General features: G+C 43.0%; 1 protein-coding gene across 1 annotated transcript in view; it reads right to left on the bottom strand.

Moving 5' to 3' along the window:
• LOC122790988 overlaps positions 1 to 19,595 on the bottom strand; it is a 542,539-nt gene that overhangs the window by 355,568 nt on the left and 167,376 nt on the right. Inside the window, exon 2 of the mRNA XM_044058711.1 lies at positions 7,770 to 7,972. Within this exon, the coding sequence (XP_043914646.1) occupies positions 7,770 to 7,923 (154 nt within the window). The 5' untranslated portion in view covers positions 7,924 to 7,972. The remainder of the gene's footprint in view (positions 1 to 7,769; positions 7,973 to 19,595) is intronic.

Raw genomic sequence — 19,595 nt, 5'->3', positions numbered from 1 at the left:
GACAGGTTCTGGTCGGCCAGAACTCTTATATGGAAGAAGTATACATTGTGAAATCCATCTGGACAATGTAGCTTTTGACACAGGTTTACCCAAAAAGGGTTTAGCAAAGGATACAAGGAGTTGCTCAGATTTCCTATGTTCAGCAGCCCTGTGTAAATAGAACCTCAATTGTCTGTGCACGTCCAAGGAATGTAATTTGTATTCACCTTTGTTGTGATAATTTGGGAAAAAAAATAGTAAATTGATAGATTGATTAATGTTGGACTCAGAGGCGACTTTAGGCAAGAAGGAGGGACTGGTCCTGAGGGAAACTCTGTCTTTATGAAAGACCAGATATGGAGGTTTGGCGCAAAGGGCTTGAAGCTCTGAAACCCTTCTAGCCAAAGTGATAGCAATGAGAAAGGCTGTTTTCCAAGATAAATATTTTAGATCCACCAAAGCTGCAGGTTCAAAAGGAGGGCCAGTAAGAGCCTGGAGAACAAGAGTTAAATCCCACAGAGGGACTGCATCCTTAACAGGAGGCCTTAACAGGAAGGTACCCTTGACAAAGGTCTTGCAGATTTTGGAAGAAGCTAAAGAACCAAGATCATTTCCCACATGAAAGTGTGAAATTGCTGCTAATTGGACTCTGACAGTGGAGGAGCTGGCACCTTGATCAAATAAGTATGACAAAAAATCCAATACAGCTGGTATCGGGGCTGTAAAGGGATCCAAATTTCTATGTTCCGCCCAAATTGAAAAATGTTTCCATTTGCTCTTATAGACCTTTCTAGTAGAAGGTTTAGGAGCGGCTACTAAAATAGCTTTAACGGAAGAGGAGATACCGGGAGTCCTAGCTATGACTGGAACTGGATCAACCAAGCTGTGAGCTTGAGATTGTCCAGGTTTGGGGTCGTCAACCCCAGGGGGTGAGATAGATCTGGAATGGGATCCAAAATCCATGGAGGATTGACTAGATGAGACCATAGGCAAGGGAACAACGTTTAACGAGGCCAGAATGGGGCTATGAGGATCACTCTGCTCCCCAAATGATGAGCTTTCTGCAAGAATTTTATCATGAGAGTAAGAGGTGGATAAGCATAAAGTAGTCCGGATGGCCAAACATGGACTAGAGCATCTCTGGGGGATTGCCCTGGTGGGGGAAGTAGAGCTAAGTACTCGCTGCACTTTGCGTTCGAAGGTGACGTGAATAGATCGCAGCAAGGTTGACCCCACTTGAGGAAGATTTGCTTCGCTACTCTCGGGTTCAGAGACCACTCGTAAGGTGAGAGGATGGTTCGACTCAGCCTGTCTGCCAAAATGTTCGACCAACCTGGAATGTGCGTTGCTGTGAGAAAGCGGTTGGTGGCGATTGCCCATTCCCAAACTCTCATGGCCTCTCGACATAGTGGATAGGATCTGGTTCCCCCCTGTTTGTTGATATACCAGACTATGGACATGTTGTCTGACTGAATCGCTATTGTCCCTAAGGGAAGAAGGGCCTGGAGTGCTTGAAACACTAAAAGCACCGCCCTCATCTCTAGGACATTGATGTGCAACAAGGTCTCCAAGTGGGTCCACGTGCCTTGGACAGTTCTTCCCATGCAGTGCCCCCCCCCATCCGAGGCGAGAAGCATCCATGGTCACCGTGGCTTGGGGTGGGGCCATAGAGAAGGGGCACCCTTCCCTGAGATCTGAGGACTGGATCCACCAGAGTAGGGATTTCTTGCAGCCATGGAACCTAGGGCCCTCAGGGCCAATTCCGCTGGAGGAGCCGGGGATTGTAAGAGGGCCAGCACGTGGAGCATCAAAGTTCGAAGCCTGTCCGGAGTTAGGAAGGCCCTCAACAGGTTTGTGTCTAGCCTGGCCCCTATGAAATCCAAAGTTTGAGTTGGTTGAAGGGAGGATTTCTCGAGATTGATTGAGATTCCCAGATGAGAGGCCAAGTGAAGGAAGTAATTCTTGGCTGAACAGAGTAGATGCCTGGTGGGGGGCGGTCAGGAGCCAGTCGTCTAGGTACAGAAAGACCTGTATTCCCTGAAGCCTCAGGTGGGCTGCTACAACTGCCATCACTTTGGTGAACACCCTGGGGGCTGTGGTGAGACCAAAGGGAAGGACCCTGAACTGGTAGTGGCTGGCTCCCAGCCAGAAGTGGAGAAACCTTCTGGATAGTCTGTCCATCAAAATGTGGTAGTACGCATCCTTGAGGTCTATAGAGCACATCCAGTCATTCTCCTGCAGGAGTGGGAGAATGGATTGAATGGTGACCATCCAGAACTTTTCTTTGGCAACTGACAGGTTTAGAGTGGACAGGTCGAGGATTGGTCTTAAGTCCCCCGTCTTTTTTGGCACCAGAAAGAACCTGGAGTAGAAGCCTGATCCGGATTGATCTTGGGGGACGGGCTGGATTGCTCTTTTTTTTAGCAGCTGCTTTATTTCTGTGGCTGCTGCCTCCCTTTGATTGGGTGGGACATCGGGGAGGCTCCGGGATTTGAGAGGGAGATTCAGAAAGGGGATAGTGTAACCTCTGGATATGATTCGAAGCACCCAGCGATCCATTGTAATGGACTCCAAAACTGCTAGGTACCTCGAGAAATGCCCCCCGACTGCCTCCAGAGTGGAGCAGTTGGGTAACCCCTCAGGGCTGCTGCGCGGGCCGATCCGAAAAAGGTTCTCTCAACCCGAAATTCTTCGGTCCCCCTCTGCCTCTGTGTCGGCGTCCACCCTGTTCTCCTCTGCCTCTGAAGGACGAGGGGTCTGGAGCAAAATGGGAGTGTTGGGATTTCCGGAACCACATCTTCTTTTGTCCCCTTTAGTTCCTGGAGACGGATGTCTGGGGAGCAGAGAAGCGGATCCCGATGGCAGACAACGTCTTTCCGTCTTTCTCACTCTGGACCAGCGTGTCGCAGACGGTCTTGCCAAACAGCAAAGAGCCGTCAAAAGGGGCATTTGCGAAGGACGCCTTGAAGGGTTCCGCAAAGTCGAAGAGATGGAGCCAAGCATGCTGCCGTAAGACAATGCCCACTCTGCTAGCTCTAGCGGCTCCTTCCGTGGCATGGGAAAGAAGCCACATAGAAGTGTTCAAAATGGACTTAACAGTGGCCATTCGAGCTGAGAATGTTTTCTTATCCTCGGCCGACATGGACTCTGGGGGCGACCCTGAGTATTCTTTGATGAGATCCCGCTGGAGTCATATCACATGTGCCCTATAGTTCAGCGACCTCACGGAGAAGGTGGCTGAAGCGAACATCAGCTTCCCTATGCGGTCCATCGTCCGAGACTCCTTGTCGGGAGGGTGGACAGAGGAACTCTCCTGGGCTAGTTCCTTCTTGGTGGCAGCCGTCACCAACATGGCATCTACCGGAGCACCCTTGCTCCAGACCATCCTATCTGTGGGTGGACTGAGAATTTTGTCTGGTCTCTTTGGTATGGGCTCCACAGTGTCTGGTTCCTTCCATGCCCTGGTAGTGATCAGATCTACCAGGGGATCGGCGGGAGGGGACACCCAAGAGGTAGATGGGCCTGCGTCAAATGCCTCCAGAAACACAGACTCATCGGAGGAAGGTTTTTGGGCTGACCACCCCCCTCTAATACGAAGCATTTCCATAATATCTCTGAAGGAGACGTCCTCAGGGGGTGACCTTGGGGAACCTTCCCCTTCCTCTAAGTCTGTGTCCTCTGTCAGGGACTCGGGTGTGTCCAAGTGCCTCCTCTTGCACTTATGTTTGTGAGGAACCTCCTCGGGGGGGCTGTCTGAGGATGCCTCACCAACCACATCCTGTTCCTCTAAGGGAACTATCTGGGACATAGGCGCAGGCTGTCCCTGGGGCCGGGTGATGGAAGGTAGGCCCGTCTGAGAGGGAGTGATGGGTGGAACCACAGCAGGAGCCTGGGGTCTTAAGTCCCTCGACAAGACCCTCTCCACAACCTCAAACACTGAAGGAGAACTGCTCTCTCTAGGATCCGAGAGCAGTCCCTTTGGATCTGAGATGTGGGCCAGCGCCGATGCAATTGGATCAGAGGGGCCAGTATGCTCCGACCGAGATGGAGCCGAAGACACACTCACACCTCAGAATCCAAAGTTCAGCTCACGGCTCCGAGAGCTCGGATCCAAACATGGACCCGACAAACTCGAGGGTGTGGACGGAGCCAAAGTAGGGTGTACTATTGGCGCCGAGCCTCCCCCGGCTCCGATGCTGCCTAGATCCGACGGCTCTGAACCCCGGTAGTGGGTCGGAGAAGGAGCAATCAGGGTGAAAAATGGGGTTGAGCACCCCCCGAGGGGGGGGAGGCAGGAGCACTCCCATCTACAGTTGGGCCTGGAGAAACCTACGCATCATCCGGTCCATATCTGCATCGGATAAACTTCAGGTCGATCTAGACAAGGCCACCGAGGCTGGCCTGGGGTGCCACCTCGAAGACCTCAAAGGCAACCGGGTCTCCTCCTCCGGCTCCGGGGAAAATCGAGGTGAATGGAGCCGGGAAGGAGAAGGCCCGGACATCTTAGGAAAGGCTAACTGTTTAGTTGGCGGAGCCAAAGAGGAAGCTTCAGCTCGCCGCTTGTGGTGCTTCTCCTTCCTTTTCTCCCTCCTAGATTCCCTCTCCTCCTGAGCCACGGTGGGAGGGTGAGTCCCGGCCAGGGGAGCAGGAATGGAAGGCGGGACCGCTGCAGTCACAGCCGAGGAAGAAGAGGATGAAGCCAAGTCTGGGGACAGAAGTCCCGCCAGAATCAGCTTTGACCTCCTGTCCCTCAAAGCCCTGGGGTTGAAGCCTGCACAAATTGTGCTGCCCGAAGAGAGATGGTCAACCCCAAGGCAGATAACAAACACACTGAGTGTGGCCATCTACTGGGGATAGCTTATGGCCACACTCGGTGCATTTGGAAAAGAAAGCTTTAGGGGCCTCAGCCATGGTAATAAGATAGGCCCAAACCGCACACACCTTCACACACACGGGGGAGGGGGAAGACTAAACTAACTAACAAAAGGAAAATTTACCAACAAGATTATCAATTTAACAGAAAAGGGGAAACAACAATCACTCGTCTATAGATTAAAGTAAAAAACTAGGTAAAAAAAAACAGGTAATTTTTGTAAAACTCATGAAACCCTACGCTTGGAAACTCATTCTAGATGCTTGAATAAGCCGCAGCAAACGAGATCTGAGGACAGAGAGGGATGGCAGGGGGTTATGGGTAAGGGGGAGGAGCTTGGAGCTCGGATCTTAGCTGAATAAAGTTGCCGGCTCAGATCTGATACCCACAGGTTGACGAACAAATGAAGTTAACTACTTCAGATCTATAATTCAGAAAATAAATCTACAAAGTCTACAGGTCTAAATCACTTTTGCAATCCATATGGAAAACACAGCAGCAGTAAAAAAAAAAAAAAAAATACCAGAAAAAGTCTAAACTGTAAATCAAGCAACAAGCTCTTAACCTTTTAATTAAAAAGTCAAAACAAACTCAACTTAGCAAGATTAAAAAAAAAAAAAAAATAATCAAAACAGAAAACTTGCTTCAGCAAAAGGTGAAGCAGTATGACAAACCAGCTCACAGCTCTTTCCCTTCCAGTTTCATGCAATATTTGTTCTCAATCAATGCATCTAACTGTATCTATGTGAATGGGAATGAGAAGGTGGTGAAGGAAAGAATCATCAGCATCTGAAAATGGCTTTAATTTAAGGAGGGGGACAGATCTTATCTGCTGACTACAGGTGATTCCAGAACCATTTTCAAATGATTTAGCAGATGACATAAACATGTAAGGACAGAACTCAGAGGATGAAGCTACTCTCTTAGAAATGTGGTACACATAAAATCACGAAAAGGGAATATGCAGGTCCATTATGTAGCAGGATAGAAGCTCTAATCATTACCAAGATATTACAGGTTTGATCAGTAGCTGAGGTACTACAGGAGCTAGTAGAGGAGGAAGAGAAATGACTAAGTGGATTCTGCTTGCCTTCATCAGGGGAGGGGGTTGGTCTGTTTTCCAAGGATGTGTGTGAACCTTCTAAATCCTTGATAAAGACCAGAGATGAGATGAAGGCATCTACATACAGTGAGAAGGTGGAAGCTACTGGGGGCAAATCACTTGCAGAAGGTGGTGACAAAACCCTCACTGTCCTACTGCTTGGCCACCCCTTGGGCTGTTTCAAGCATGAGGGAAGGAAAACTCACTGCTCAATGGTCAACAAGTGGATGAGAAAAAAATGAACCACAAACAAATCTTCTAAGTGAACTGCTACATAATCTGTTTTCAAAATACAACCGGATACTGGGACTTTCATAACTACCCCCGAACAACTGTGTGCTGTCCGGTTAATATCCCACCACCAATATGTGACGTCCCCTACTATCCTTGGTCAGCAGCTAAGGAACTTCAATCTTCATTACTGAATCCAATGTGAGACTGTCACTTAAACAGGAGTAATATTTCACAATTTTCCCCTAAGAGCACAACAGGAACATGCTCTATATCCTGGGACTAGACTGTATGCTTCTGTCCACCCCAAATATAACTCAATACACACTTCAGACCAATGTATCCCAGTTTAAGACCTCTGATACACTCACACTTAAATTACATCTCACACATCCAAACAAACACTTCTGGGAAAAGCCTGACGCAGACTTCCAGCCATGTCCCTTGCCCCAAATAATATGGTAAAACACTGCCACTGATCAGGGCGTCTTCATGCCTTTTCAAAGGGGTGTCCAATTACTAAACAATTAGATATCAAAACAAATGGTAGCAAATGACCTAAAGCAGACAGGTTCTTGGAGTGGCCTGAGAATTATCAAAGCAGGTATATCACTCTCAAATCACTAAAGAATACACTGATTGACCAGCCACAATGTAAGATAATAAAAATATTTAATAATGAGCAAAGTTATTAAAAATGTAAAACAGTAATTTCATTAAACAGAATTCAGTCACCAGGAAAATGAAATTAATACTGAAGGATATAAATCCAACATTCAGAAAAACTCTGAATGATTAACTATAATTTCCTATCTGAATAAAGAACACTGTCCCGGATCTAAACGAAATATTACAACAGAGCAAAGGCAGACTTACAGTTCTTGGTGAGTCCTTTGGGTATCCACAGCTCAGTACAACTGTGAACTCAACTCAACTGAACTGAACTGTGAACTGAACGGAACTGAACTGTGAAATGAACGGAACTCAACTGAACTGTGAACTGAACAGAACTCAACTGTTCAAACTGCCTCCAGCAGCCTATTTTATAAATTAGGTTAGCTGTCTCAACTGTTCCAGTTCTTCCCTTCATTTCACTTTTTGAAAATCAACAAACAGCTGTTTATTAAAGTTCCTTCCTGTCTTTCAGTCTCTGACAGTAAACACAGAGGAACTGGAAACATTCTGATGACATCATATATAGATCAGCTGACTTTGAGACCGTCTGCATTTAGAATCTCCTGTATAAACATGTGCAGTTAGAAATGTAAAAGAACACTGTTCAACTCTTTAAACATCCTGTACGCAGTATTAAATCAACATGCAAGAACTTATTTACAATATCATAGTTAGTCATGCTGGCATATAATACACAGGTTAATCTAAAATTATGTACAAAACTTCAGCTAAACATGCTAGCACAGATGACAGTGTCTAATTTCTTCACAAACTGTTCTAGACTTTGATATGAAACAATACCTATTGGTTGATGACGCATTTTATATGGGATGCTCTACCTACTGACAACATCATTCCAAAGAAATCAAAAATGAATTATTTAAAATTGTGTGCATACATGGGACATACCCGTTAGTTTGCTGGCACTGTTTGGGTACACTGGGTATATCTTGTTATACAGGGTTTCTCCCAACATGTTCAGTTTTTCTGAGTCTTCTGAATCCACCATCTTTTTGAAGATATTTAGAAACTTGTGATATAGGCCTGGGTGTCTGCAAATCATGAAGAACTGCTACCGTTCTTTAGCAACTGCATTCTAGGTAATTATATTCCTGAAAAGAAAGGTAGGGTTAATGCAATTTTCTGTATACTTTATCTGTTTGTACCTTCAAAAATTTATCTGCACTGAAAAGTGCATCCCAGTGCTACAGAATGAAAGAACTGGCATCAGCACACTCACAATAATAGTAGATCTTCAAGGGAAAGGTCACTGCAGCAATACATCACATCTGGGTTTTCACTAGGCAAAACTACACTTGTTATGGACTTCTTTTCAATAGCTTTATGGTCCTGCTGCATAGAACAACTCTGGTTTTGTGCCAACAAACAGTATTGCTTGGTGGTGTGCGACTCCCATGAAAGTAGTACTGACATGCTACCCAAATCAAGTCTATTGAACAACACACAATCAGAGCACTACCTTTGTTGTAGCCAAATCATACCATGAGAATATATCTAACTAGTACTTAACAGTACCACCACATGAAGGAAAAATGCAAAACAGTAGCATGGGGATGTAGGGTGGGTATCCTTTCTGCTAAAGTAACCCTCCCTCAAAGACCTACTGTTACACTCAGTGTAGTCATACAGATGTATTATCTGAAGTCTATCTCATGCCAGGAGAGGGTCAGCATAGCAGTAAAGCACATAATTTGGGAAGAATTCGAGGCAGTAGGACAAAGGAAAGTTAAAGGACCCCCTGTAGCACAGCCATGCCAAAATGTGTCCTCTATTTAGACTGTACTTCTAGCTTGTAATATTTAGTGAAGCAGTCCAAGTGGCAGACTTAAAAAATCTCTTGGCCTAAAACACCTTAACTAGGTTGCAGCAGGTACTGAGCTTTAACAGAGTCTCAAAATGTCTTCTTGCAGCTGCAATAAAATAACAGGACAGACATTTTGACTGAGTTTGTTTCAATATAAGTTTCAGAGATTTTTCAACAGCACTAAGGTCTCCTCATGTGACGTTTTTTCCATAAGGAACAATCAAGAAACGTGCAAACGTGGCTCATAGATCCAAACAGCTGACTTGCTGTGAATGCTGGTAAGGAAACCATCTAAGTCATAAATATGGCTATTTCCTTGATTTTATCCTGTCACTTTTAGCTGACACAAATCCAAAACTGCTCCTAAGAAATCATTAGTAAGAAGTGATATTTGCAATTGCTTGTAATTGTACCAAATCTGCAGAACACTAATTACATGTTTTAAATGATAATAATGACCCAAGTATGAACCACAACTGAACAAACACCCAGACCGGGGAAAATTTTCTTCAGTGACCTCAGGTAAAATATTTTAGACATTTTGAAGGATGAGGAAGTCCAAGTGGGTGAAATGCAAAGTAAATGTAAAAAATGTATTTGAAATCAAAGGTACTTCTTATGCGTTGACTTAAATGGAATATGCAGATAAGAAAAGTTTATGCCCAAAATAGCCATGAAAGAGTTCTTCTACAGAAATGAAGAAACAGTTGTGAGGATCATCATCATGAATTTCTTCATGTTTATAAACTGTATGAGAATGGACATGCCCAGAATTTTCCTAAAAAAATTAGCTTTTTTTAACAAAAACTAATGTCTTTTGGCTTTTCCCGGTTAGGGGTTGCCACAGCGGAACTCTGGTCCGCTAATGATTGGCAGTGGATTTTTACAGTGCAGAGGTGCCAGCCCGACACCCAACCTTCAAAGAAGGCACGCCCATTCACGCTCACACCTACCTGCATATCTAAACAGTAAAGGAAGTCCTGGTGGCTTACGCCCAGAGTTTTCCTCTTGCTGTTCTTGTCATCCTGTTGGAGAAACATTTCAACACCAGCTCACTTTTTTGTAACCCATTACAATGCACAGATGGGTTCTCTGAGAAGTGTGACTTAGTTGGTAGCATTTTGAAGTCCATCTTGGTATGCATTTTCTACAAGAGAAGAAAATGCAGTGGATTCCTTACCACTAAGGGGTAAACATGTTTTCACTTTTAAGGAATCCAGGAAGTTGGATAGGTTTGGAAAGAGAGTGTTTGCCTCACCACACTTGTAAGAGCTATAGATTACATGGATCATTTCCAAAGTTCCATTCTGATGCAAATTCAGATCATCCAATCTCTTTCTGTTATGACATAAATAATAAACTATAAAAATAAACATTTATGGCCTATAAAAGTAGGGTTGCTTAGATTAAAATGTGCGTTTGACCTTTTGGATTCCTTTGTGACAGATGCAGTCCATTAGTCACTGTATGCCAACATGCTTGGCTAAGGACTGAAACTGTCATGAAGAAGTGAAATCTAGTCTTCTGGATGCTCCTGTAACAGATTGCATATTAGAAAAGTCTGTTGATGATATTTTATCAAATTTGGTGAAAAAAAAGGTTATACAAGTTCATCGGTTAGTACTAGGCTGGCTGCTCTTGCAGGACAATTTAAGCTTAGCTAATTTCCCTTTCAATGGTGAGAATCAAACCATATGCCTTGTGTCTATGTGGTAAACACATTAACCATTTTACCAGCGCCCTAACCCAGTTCAAAAGTCAGACAGACCTTTAACAGACCTATACGCTAGTGCTCTAGAAATTTTCCCTCAGCCATAGACCTGTAAACATTCAGGCAGCAGTTCTATAAATTATCTTTTTCATCTGCCTTATTTTAAAGAAAATCTAAATAGTAAAGGAAGGCTTGGTGGCTTATGCCCTGATTTTTCCTCTTGCTGTTCTTGTTATCCTGTTGGAGAGACATTTCAACACCAGCTCTCTTTTTGGCAACCCATTACAATGCACGGATGGGTTCTCTGAGAAGTGTGACTTAGTTGGTAGCATTTTGAAGTACATCTTGTTACGCATTTTCTACAAGAGAAGGAAATGCTGTGGATTCCAACAAACAAAAAGTGAAAACATGTTTACCCCTTAGTGGTAAGGAATCCACTGCATTTCCCTCTCTTGTAGAAAATAAAGGAATCCAAAAGGTTAAAGGCACATTTTAATCTATGCAATCCTACTTTTATAGGCCATAAATGTTTTTTTTTTAGTTTATTATTCATGTCACAACAGAAAGAGATTGGATGATCTGAACTTGCTTCAGAATGGAACTTTGGAAATGATCTTTGTAATTTATAACTCTTACAAGTGTGGTGAGGCAAACACTCTTTCCAAACCTATCCAACTTCCTGGATTCCTTGTCAGCAGGCAACACACCTAATTAACAGTTTTCTCCTAGTACGGTCTTGTATTTAAGACAGTAACACCTGTATATGCCTTTAAAATTGTTAAATTCTGCTGATTAAGAGTAGTTTTGCTTGTCTCGTCTGCTTTTTTGGCTGCTAGGAGTCATCTTAGGGAGAGGACAACTGATAATGGAAACATTATGAAAGGTCTTTAATAAAAAAATCTCATTTAGTTTCCCTGATTATTCTTATGATACCATGTTCTGGCAAATATATAGGTATTTATATGTTGTACGACAAATTAAAATATCAAATGATTCCCCCCACCCCAAAGTAAGATCCTCATGAGGGGATTCTGACAAAGACGAAACAGAACCATGACTGGAGTCTACACCTAGAGTGAACTGAATATGGCTTATATAAAAATTTTTGTTCTTTGAGGATAAAGGAAAGGGGGACCACTTTCTCTTACCTTCCAGTAGCTCTCCATATGCAGACTCATCACAGGATCTGTGATAAGTACATACCCACATCAAAACACACTTTAGTGATGCATAGAAAGACTCAGACCTAGCTCTTTCCCACAGTATATTAAGGTACTCATACAACGGAAGGTTGGACTCGGGGGTACAGGCAACTCAAGTACTACTGCATTACCTGATGAATAGGCAACTAAAGTCAAGTCTATCACAACCATCTGGAAAAGTAAATAGCTGGGCAGCTGCAAACTAGGATAAACTCACCTGAGTTTTGATGTAACAATGAAGCAGGCTCCACACATGTACAGTTACGTAGAAATCTACAATTAATTTTTTTTTTGATTTTGCTGAAAACTGTACTAACTCTGGTGACTCCTTTTTTGGCTGCCTGTGTGATCAGCTTTTGCATTCCTGTTGTGAAAACCATCAAGGTACTCTTAAAAACAGCTGCATGAGGAATGATGTTCCTTGAGAGTCTACACAACAGCCTAAATGTCTTATATTGCTTTCTCCCTAGGTAGCTCTCATTTCTGAAGTTCTGGGATTATGATCCTGGTTGTGAGATTTCTTTTGTAATCCATGCTGAAATTTAGAAAGATGAAAAAGTACATAAGTTGCAGAAACTAAGTAGGACTGTAAAACATTAAGTTTCCTTAAATTTAGTTGCTTTGCAAAACCTAAAAAAAATTCACCAAGATGATTTTATTGCACAAAAATTAAAAACAATAACAGATGAAAACACATCAAGTTACTTTCTATTCATCATTACATTTGTGGTAAATTAATATTTGCATACAAAGTCTTTCACATTAGTTTTCAAGCTATCTTGGACTTGAAAATTTACAACTGCAGTTTAACACCAAAACATCTGGCTATGAAGTTCGAGTTCGGTACTATGAGATACAATTACATCGCTCTTACTTAACTCAAAAATTGATGACATTATAGAATAAATAATCACTTCACATTAGAAACACTAGGAACTTAGAGACATTAAAAGACAACTGGATTTGTGGGCTGTTCAATGTGTTCAGTGTTCAATCCAGAAATCTAGAAGTTAGAGTTACCAGACTGCCATATGACCTTAGTGCTAGAACACAACTTAAGAACTTATAAAATCTACAATTCTGACAACTCTAAATTTATCCGAGGGAATTCCAAAAACTAAACTCCCAAGAAAACAAGACAGAGAAAGAATAAAAAGACAACAGCTCAGAAGGCTAAATCCTGTAACACCAAACTACCAAAGAAGGCTTGATTCAAGACACAAACCAAGCAGTAATGCTTAATGAAAGAGTGAACTTGTGCACGACCAGCTAAGAATCAATGTCGGCAATCCAGCTGTTCTTCAAACAAGCACTAGAAGTAATCGCATACTGCATTTCCCAACAGGCAGTTTTCAGCCAGATGACAAAGCAACTAGTAATCCTTTTGGAAAGAGTTTGCATAGCAGAAAAATAAGTCATGTACTCACCATAACGTTCCATATGTGTTGTCCATTTTCAACAGATGGGTTCATCCGATCTGTCAGATGGGTGTTGCTAAAGCTCATGGCAACTTAAAACTCTTGAGCTTCACCCTTACACGTAATGCACCAACCCCAAGAACCCCAGATCTTGTTTGCTTGATTTTACAAGAAAGGAAATATTTGCAGTCAAAAAGGGAGAAGACTACACCTGGCGCTCAATATAAAAGGACAGTGATGTCCTTTAACAACTCATTCATCCAGAAGTTTTTAAAGGATGGGGGATGGTGGGTGGAGAGATGAGGAAGAATAAAACTGGACAACACAGATGGAACATTATGACAAGTACATAACTTCTTTATCTGACGTTGTCAATTTTCATTCTATCCTCAACTGATGGGACACAGTCAGATCCTAGGTGAACGCAAGGAAGGATATTCCTGAGCACTGCTGAACCAAATGATGTTCTACCTCTGGAGACCAGATCCAATTTGTAATGAGTAACAAAGGATGGGGAGTAGCCCAAGTTGCTGCACATATATCATCCATGGACATTCTGGATTGAAATACTGAAGAAGTTGCCATGGATCTAGTTAAATGGGTCTGTGACTGTTTTGGTAAGGTAATGTCCAATTTATTATAAATATAGGAAATACAGTCAGCCATCTGGCTAAAGTTATTTTGGCAACTGGCTTCCCCAATTTTACTTCTGCAAATGAAACAAACAATCAGTCTGTTTTTCTGACGTCTTTTGCTCTGTGCAAGTAAAAACATAATTGCCTGCGCACATCCAGCAAATTTAACATGTATTTGCCCTTGTTAGCAAATTTAGGAAAGAATACAGGCAAGTTAGTGGACTGAATGACATTAGATTCTGACACCACCTTAGGAAGAAAAGATGCATTAGTTTGTAACATAACTCTATCCTTGTGAAAGAGGAAGCCGCTTGGAGGTTTTGAGGGCAAGGCTTGAATCTCAGAAATTTGTCTGGCAGAAGTAATAGCTACCAGAAAAATTGTTTTCCAAGAAAGGTATTTAAAGTTACACTTAGCTGCAGGTTCAAAGGGGGAATGAGCAAGAACATGCAGTACCAGATTCAGGTCCCATGGGGGAGTAGTATCTTTAAAAGGAGGTCTTAGAGGTATATTGCCTTGCAAAAAGGATTTGGAGAGTTGATGAGAAGCAATAGAGGAATCCTCAAATCCAATGTGAAAATTCAATTTCGTTGCTAACTGAACTTTAATTGTTGGGGAACTAGCTCCTTCTTTAAAAAGCAGGGCTAAACATTCAAGAATGTTATGTATGGGAGCTGAAAAAGGATCAATATTAATTGGGTTGAGCCCAATAAACAAATCTCTTCCATTTACTGGAGTAGAGTTTCAAGTACAATGTTTATGAGAAGATAAAAGTATATGTCAGACAGGTGAAGACAGCATAGGCTGTCTGGCAATTATTGGAATTGGAGATGCCAGGCAGTCAGCCTGCGGTTTGATATGCCTGGGTGAATCATGCCTTTCAGGTGAGACAGGAGGTCTGGAGTCATATCCAGAATTAGAGGTTGGTGAAGTAAGTGAGGCCAAAGGAAAGGAAACCAAATCTGTTGAGGCCAGTAAGGTGTTATGAGGGTGACTCTGCTCTTCAACATGGCAGTTTTCTGTAGGAATTTCAGAATAAGCAGGATTGGTGGATAAGCATAAAGAAGACCAGGTGGCCAATCGTGAAGTACAGCACCTATCAGTGATTCCTCCTTTGGGGAGATTAGGACAAAGTAGCTGCTGCGTTTCTTTAGGGAGAAGCAAAGAGACCGGTGCAAGGCTGGCCTCACTGAAGGAATATCACTTCTGTTATGTTTCTGTTGACGGACCATTCATGAGGTAGAATGCACCTACTCAACTTGTCTGTTATCATGCTGGACTTCTCCAGAATGTGCCATGAGAAAGCAGTTGGATGAGATTGCCCATTGCCACACTCTGAGTGCTTCTTGACACAAGGGATATGATCTGGTCCTTCCTTATTTGTTGATGTAGGAAACCACCAACATATTGTCCATTTGAACTGCTATCGTCCCCAAAGGGAGAGCATTCTGCAGGGTCTGCAATGTTAAAAGCACTGTTCTCATCTCTAGGACATTGATATGTAAAAGTTGGCCTCTTCGGGGGACCAAATACCTTGGACTGTTTTCCCAAGAAAATGTCTCCCCCACCCCATCTGGGAAGTGTCCATGGTCACTATGGCCTTGGTCTGAAGGGGAATGAATGGATGGCCTTGCAGAACCTGATCTGATTGAATCCACCACTTGAGATCCTTCTTGCATGTGTTGGATTTGACATGGGTTGGTAAAGTATTGACCACTGTGTTGCTAGCATCCACTGTAGAAGCCTCATGTAAAACCTAGCTAATATACTAGTGTTATTGCCGCTGGCATTGATTCTAGAGCTTGAAGGATCAAGCTGGCTGAAATCTTGGTACTGCAGATTTTTTGATCTGTGATCTTATAGTCTGAACTCTTGATAAAGGCAGTGAGGCTATCAACGCTGTGTTTAACAGGGCTCTTATAAATGCCAAATTTTGAGGTGGTTCCAGTTGAGACTTTTCAAAGTTTATGGTTATCCCCAGATGAGAACATGTCTGGAGAACCTGATCCCTGTCGAGCACATCCAGTCATCCTTGCCCAGAAAAGAAAGACTGGACTAAACCATGCCTTTCCAGAGCTTGGTGCACTGAATTAACTTAAGTCGCTGAGATCCAAAACTGGTCTCCAGTCCCCTGTTTTCTTTGGCACTAAAAAGAATTAATTTCTGGTGGGACCTCTTGGATGGCTTTTTTCTAGCAGCCTTTGTACCTGAACTGCTGCTTGTTCTCTCTGACTGGGTGAAACATCAGGGATTTTTTCTTTAAAAAGGAGGCGGAAGGGAAAATGGCATTGTATAACCTCTAGAAATTATCATCTGCACCCAATTATCTGTTGTCATTTATAGCCAGGGTCTATGGTGCAGTGACAGACAACACCCAATTGCCTTGGACAACAGGGCATCCTTTCAGGAGCAATGGTAGAGTCCGTAAGAGTAAGAATCTCTGGACCCCTGGTTCTGTGGGCCACTGTCTACCATTAGAATTCCCCCCTCTACCCCGGGACACATTCTTCCACATGTGTCCTGGAAAGGTCCCTGGGATTTCTTGAACCACTTCTTTCGAGAACCCTGATGATTCCTAGAAAAGGCTCTTTGAGGGTTAGAAAAATATACAACCACAGCAGACACAGTCTTTCCATCCTTCTCACACCTGGATAATGTGTCCTTTACTTTGGGGCCACATAACGTCATACCATTAAAAGCAGCATTGATGAACAAAGACGTGAAGGGCTTCGCAAAATCACATAGGCGCATCCAGGCATGCCCCCTCATAGAAATGCCTGAACCCACAACCCTTGAGGTTCGTTTGGCTACATGCAAAATGAACGTCCTGGATGAATTGGAAATAGATTGCAGGGTAGCTAGCTGAGAAGTTACACTTCAGCAACACATCCTGAGAGTGTATTTGAGAGCTCTTTAATCAAATCCCTCTGTAGTCTTGTGAAATGTGCCAAATAATTCAGTGACCATAAGGTGAAGGTCACTGAAGCATAAGCACACTTTCCGAACCCATCACCAGAGACTCCTTGTTGGGGGGATGAACAGTGGAACTTTCCACGGCAAGTTCCTTCTTAGTTGCCGCCGCTGCCACAACCATGTCATCAATGGGCATTCCTCTTGTCCAAAACTGTTTGTCCACGGGTGGTGCCATAATCTTATCTGGTCTCCAAGGTACTGGCTCTCTAGTGTCGGGATCCTTCCATGCCCATCGAGAGATCAACTCAATGAGCTCGTCAGTGGGCAGAGTCACCCAGGAGGTAGATAGGCCAATCCCAAAAGCTTCCAGGAATACAGACTTCTCAGACAAAGGGTTGCTGGGTGTCCAGCCACCTCTCTGTCTTAGGATTTCAAGGATGTCTCCAAATTAGACATTTTCAGGAGGTGACCATGAGGACCATTCACCTTCATCAAGGTCTCTATCTTCTGTGATAGACCCATCTGGGTTCCTCAGAGGTACAAATTGTATGGAAAAATGGAAGAAGACCTATATAGCAAAAAAGTGTTTAGTGACAAGGTAAGGGATAGTCTAAAGCAGGGAAGATTAAAAGATTTAAAAGATTTTAATTAAGGTGAGTTATAACCTCAAGAATCACTTATCTGCTTGAGAGTAACAGTCACCACATCTTTTGCTTAAAGTGGGAAATGAGATCTAAGGTACTTGGGGTTGGTGTATTATAGAAGCTCTAGAGTTTTAGATTACCCAAGCTTTAGCAACGGTCAAGTCACATCAGACGGATCAGATCCAAACCCATCAGGTGAGGAAATAATGAAAATTGACATCAGAGTAAAGGTTATAGCCTCCATGTAGTAAATATTGTTACGAAAAGCTATTCTACATTAGAAGACATCACACACCCTCTTTAGATAAAAGCTACGCTTCTGTTGCACAATCATGATGGGCATGGTCCTTTCATCCCTGGCTACTGCCCTGTAAAGATGATCAGGAGATGAATGGACTGGTTTAAAGACTATTCTTACACCAAATTTGGGATAAAGTGTTGGTTAATCCTAATGAACTCTTGATACTTTTGAAAAAGCAAAAATGCCTCCTTACAAATGACAGCTTAATGCTCCAAAAGTTAATGAAATGAAGTGATGGCCATCAAGAAATGTTTCTTATAAGAGATATACTTCCAAACTATGGGGTCAAACAGAAGATGGATAAGGCTGTAAATTATGACATTCAGTCTCAAACAGGAAAGGAGTGTTCTTCAAAGGAGGAAAGAGATGCATAATTCTCTTTATGAACTGTTGCACCAACCAACAAGGTCATGACAGCCATAGATGCAGGACACATGCACTCAGACCAAAGAATAATGGAGAACCAAACAATGCACATGTTTGAGATCGGTCAGGGTCACTTGCAAGCTGGCTAAGGCTGCACGGAATATTTGCCATTCAGCAAAATACATATCACAAGTGAAAGGTTTTATTGAGACAGCTAGGATTTAGATGGTATCCGCTTTCCTCAAGAAAAGTATCTAGGTGGTTAAAAGATGCTAAGACAGCATCATTAGGTACATATTCTGTAAGGCTGAAGACCCAAGAATTCTTTTCCTTCTCTACCAGATACTAAGTGGGATGTATCTAGGTGTGAGGGGGGACACTGGGAGTGGCAGATTGAAGTGGCCACAGTCTAAATTCATGGAGATCATAATCTAAGTAAGTCACAAAGTAGTGATCATCCAAGGACAGAGAAAAAGAAAAAAATAACCGTTTTCAAAACAATAAGGGCCTCTTGGTCATCTGAGTTCCATTTCAGGTGACAAAGGGGCCTAAGCAACCAGGTGAACACCATTTAGTGGGTGACAAGCAAACACCAGAAGTCTGTCAGAGCGCTGGCACTGTAGAAAGCATCTGCTGAAGTCAGTGCAACGATAAAACAGGTCTGCACAGGGCACGGAGCAAGCATCCAACAATATTCCTTGAGGATGCACTCCCACAGCAAAGGGCAAAGATTCTACTAGACAATGAAGAGAGTTACCCAATGTCCAGTGACTAGACCTGCATAGCAAGCCCAGTACAGAAGAATTCTCTGTATTGAATGTTACCAGAAAGTACACATGTGAGACTAAAGGATTGTTCCTTGGGGGGGTGTGCTGGGTGCACAGAAGCTCTGGAAGCTTGAACACGGACTGAAGAGTGCTGACATGTGGGATGTATTTTCAGTCTAGTTGCCAAGGGTGTACCTCTCAGGCTGTCAAAGAGAATGATGGGTGCAACCTATGACTGCTTTTCATTTCCTTTGCCTTCTCATGGTACTCTGGCACCAGCTGGGAACACATGAACTCTCTTCCTACTCCTCTCCTGGACACTTTCAGCAGTCAGCATACTAGTAAGGTAGGTCTGCAGCTTTTCCTGTATGCCTCTTCAGGTGTCTGTTTTAAAACATTAGTGTACTTACATAAAGCTTAATGTCATATTCCTCTCCCCATGCAGCAGTGGTGGTGATGGTGGTGGTGCAGGTCTTGATGCATGGCCTTCTAGCTAGACAAACTTCAAAGATTTGTAGTTTACGGAATGAAACACAGCAACTTTTCCATGCAAACATCAGGACCAACATCGGACATATGCCACAGAAGGCATGATCTCGCAAGCATAAGAATGAAAAGAAGGGAAGAAAAAAATAAACAGCCAAGTTGGTGACTTCAGAAGATGACATCCCTATTAATACACAGCAAAGGTCTCCAGACTTTCTCCTGCATCAAGCAGGAACTTGTTATATCTAACATCCTTTCTGTAGTAAGATAACCAAACAAACTTTCTGTGAATTTAAGGTGCACAGCTAGTCAGTCCTCCTGACATCATTGGTACTGTATATGACGTACAATAAGAAGAGCATACAGGTTTGCAAGTGTTTATCCTTATTTAACATTCTGAGAGAACTGTATTAATGGATACATAAAATGGTTTATGGAAAATACTGATATGAGCTTTGGAAAGCTAT

The sequence above is a fragment of the Protopterus annectens genome, chromosome 16.part0 (assembly GCF_019279795.1).
Source record: "Protopterus annectens isolate FY-2018-M chromosome 16.part0, PAN1.0, whole genome shotgun sequence".
Taxonomy (NCBI): domain Eukaryota; kingdom Metazoa; phylum Chordata; order Ceratodontiformes; family Protopteridae; genus Protopterus; species Protopterus annectens.
Note: the sequence above shows the minus strand (reverse complement) of the source record. Positions and strands in the feature narration are given on the sequence as shown.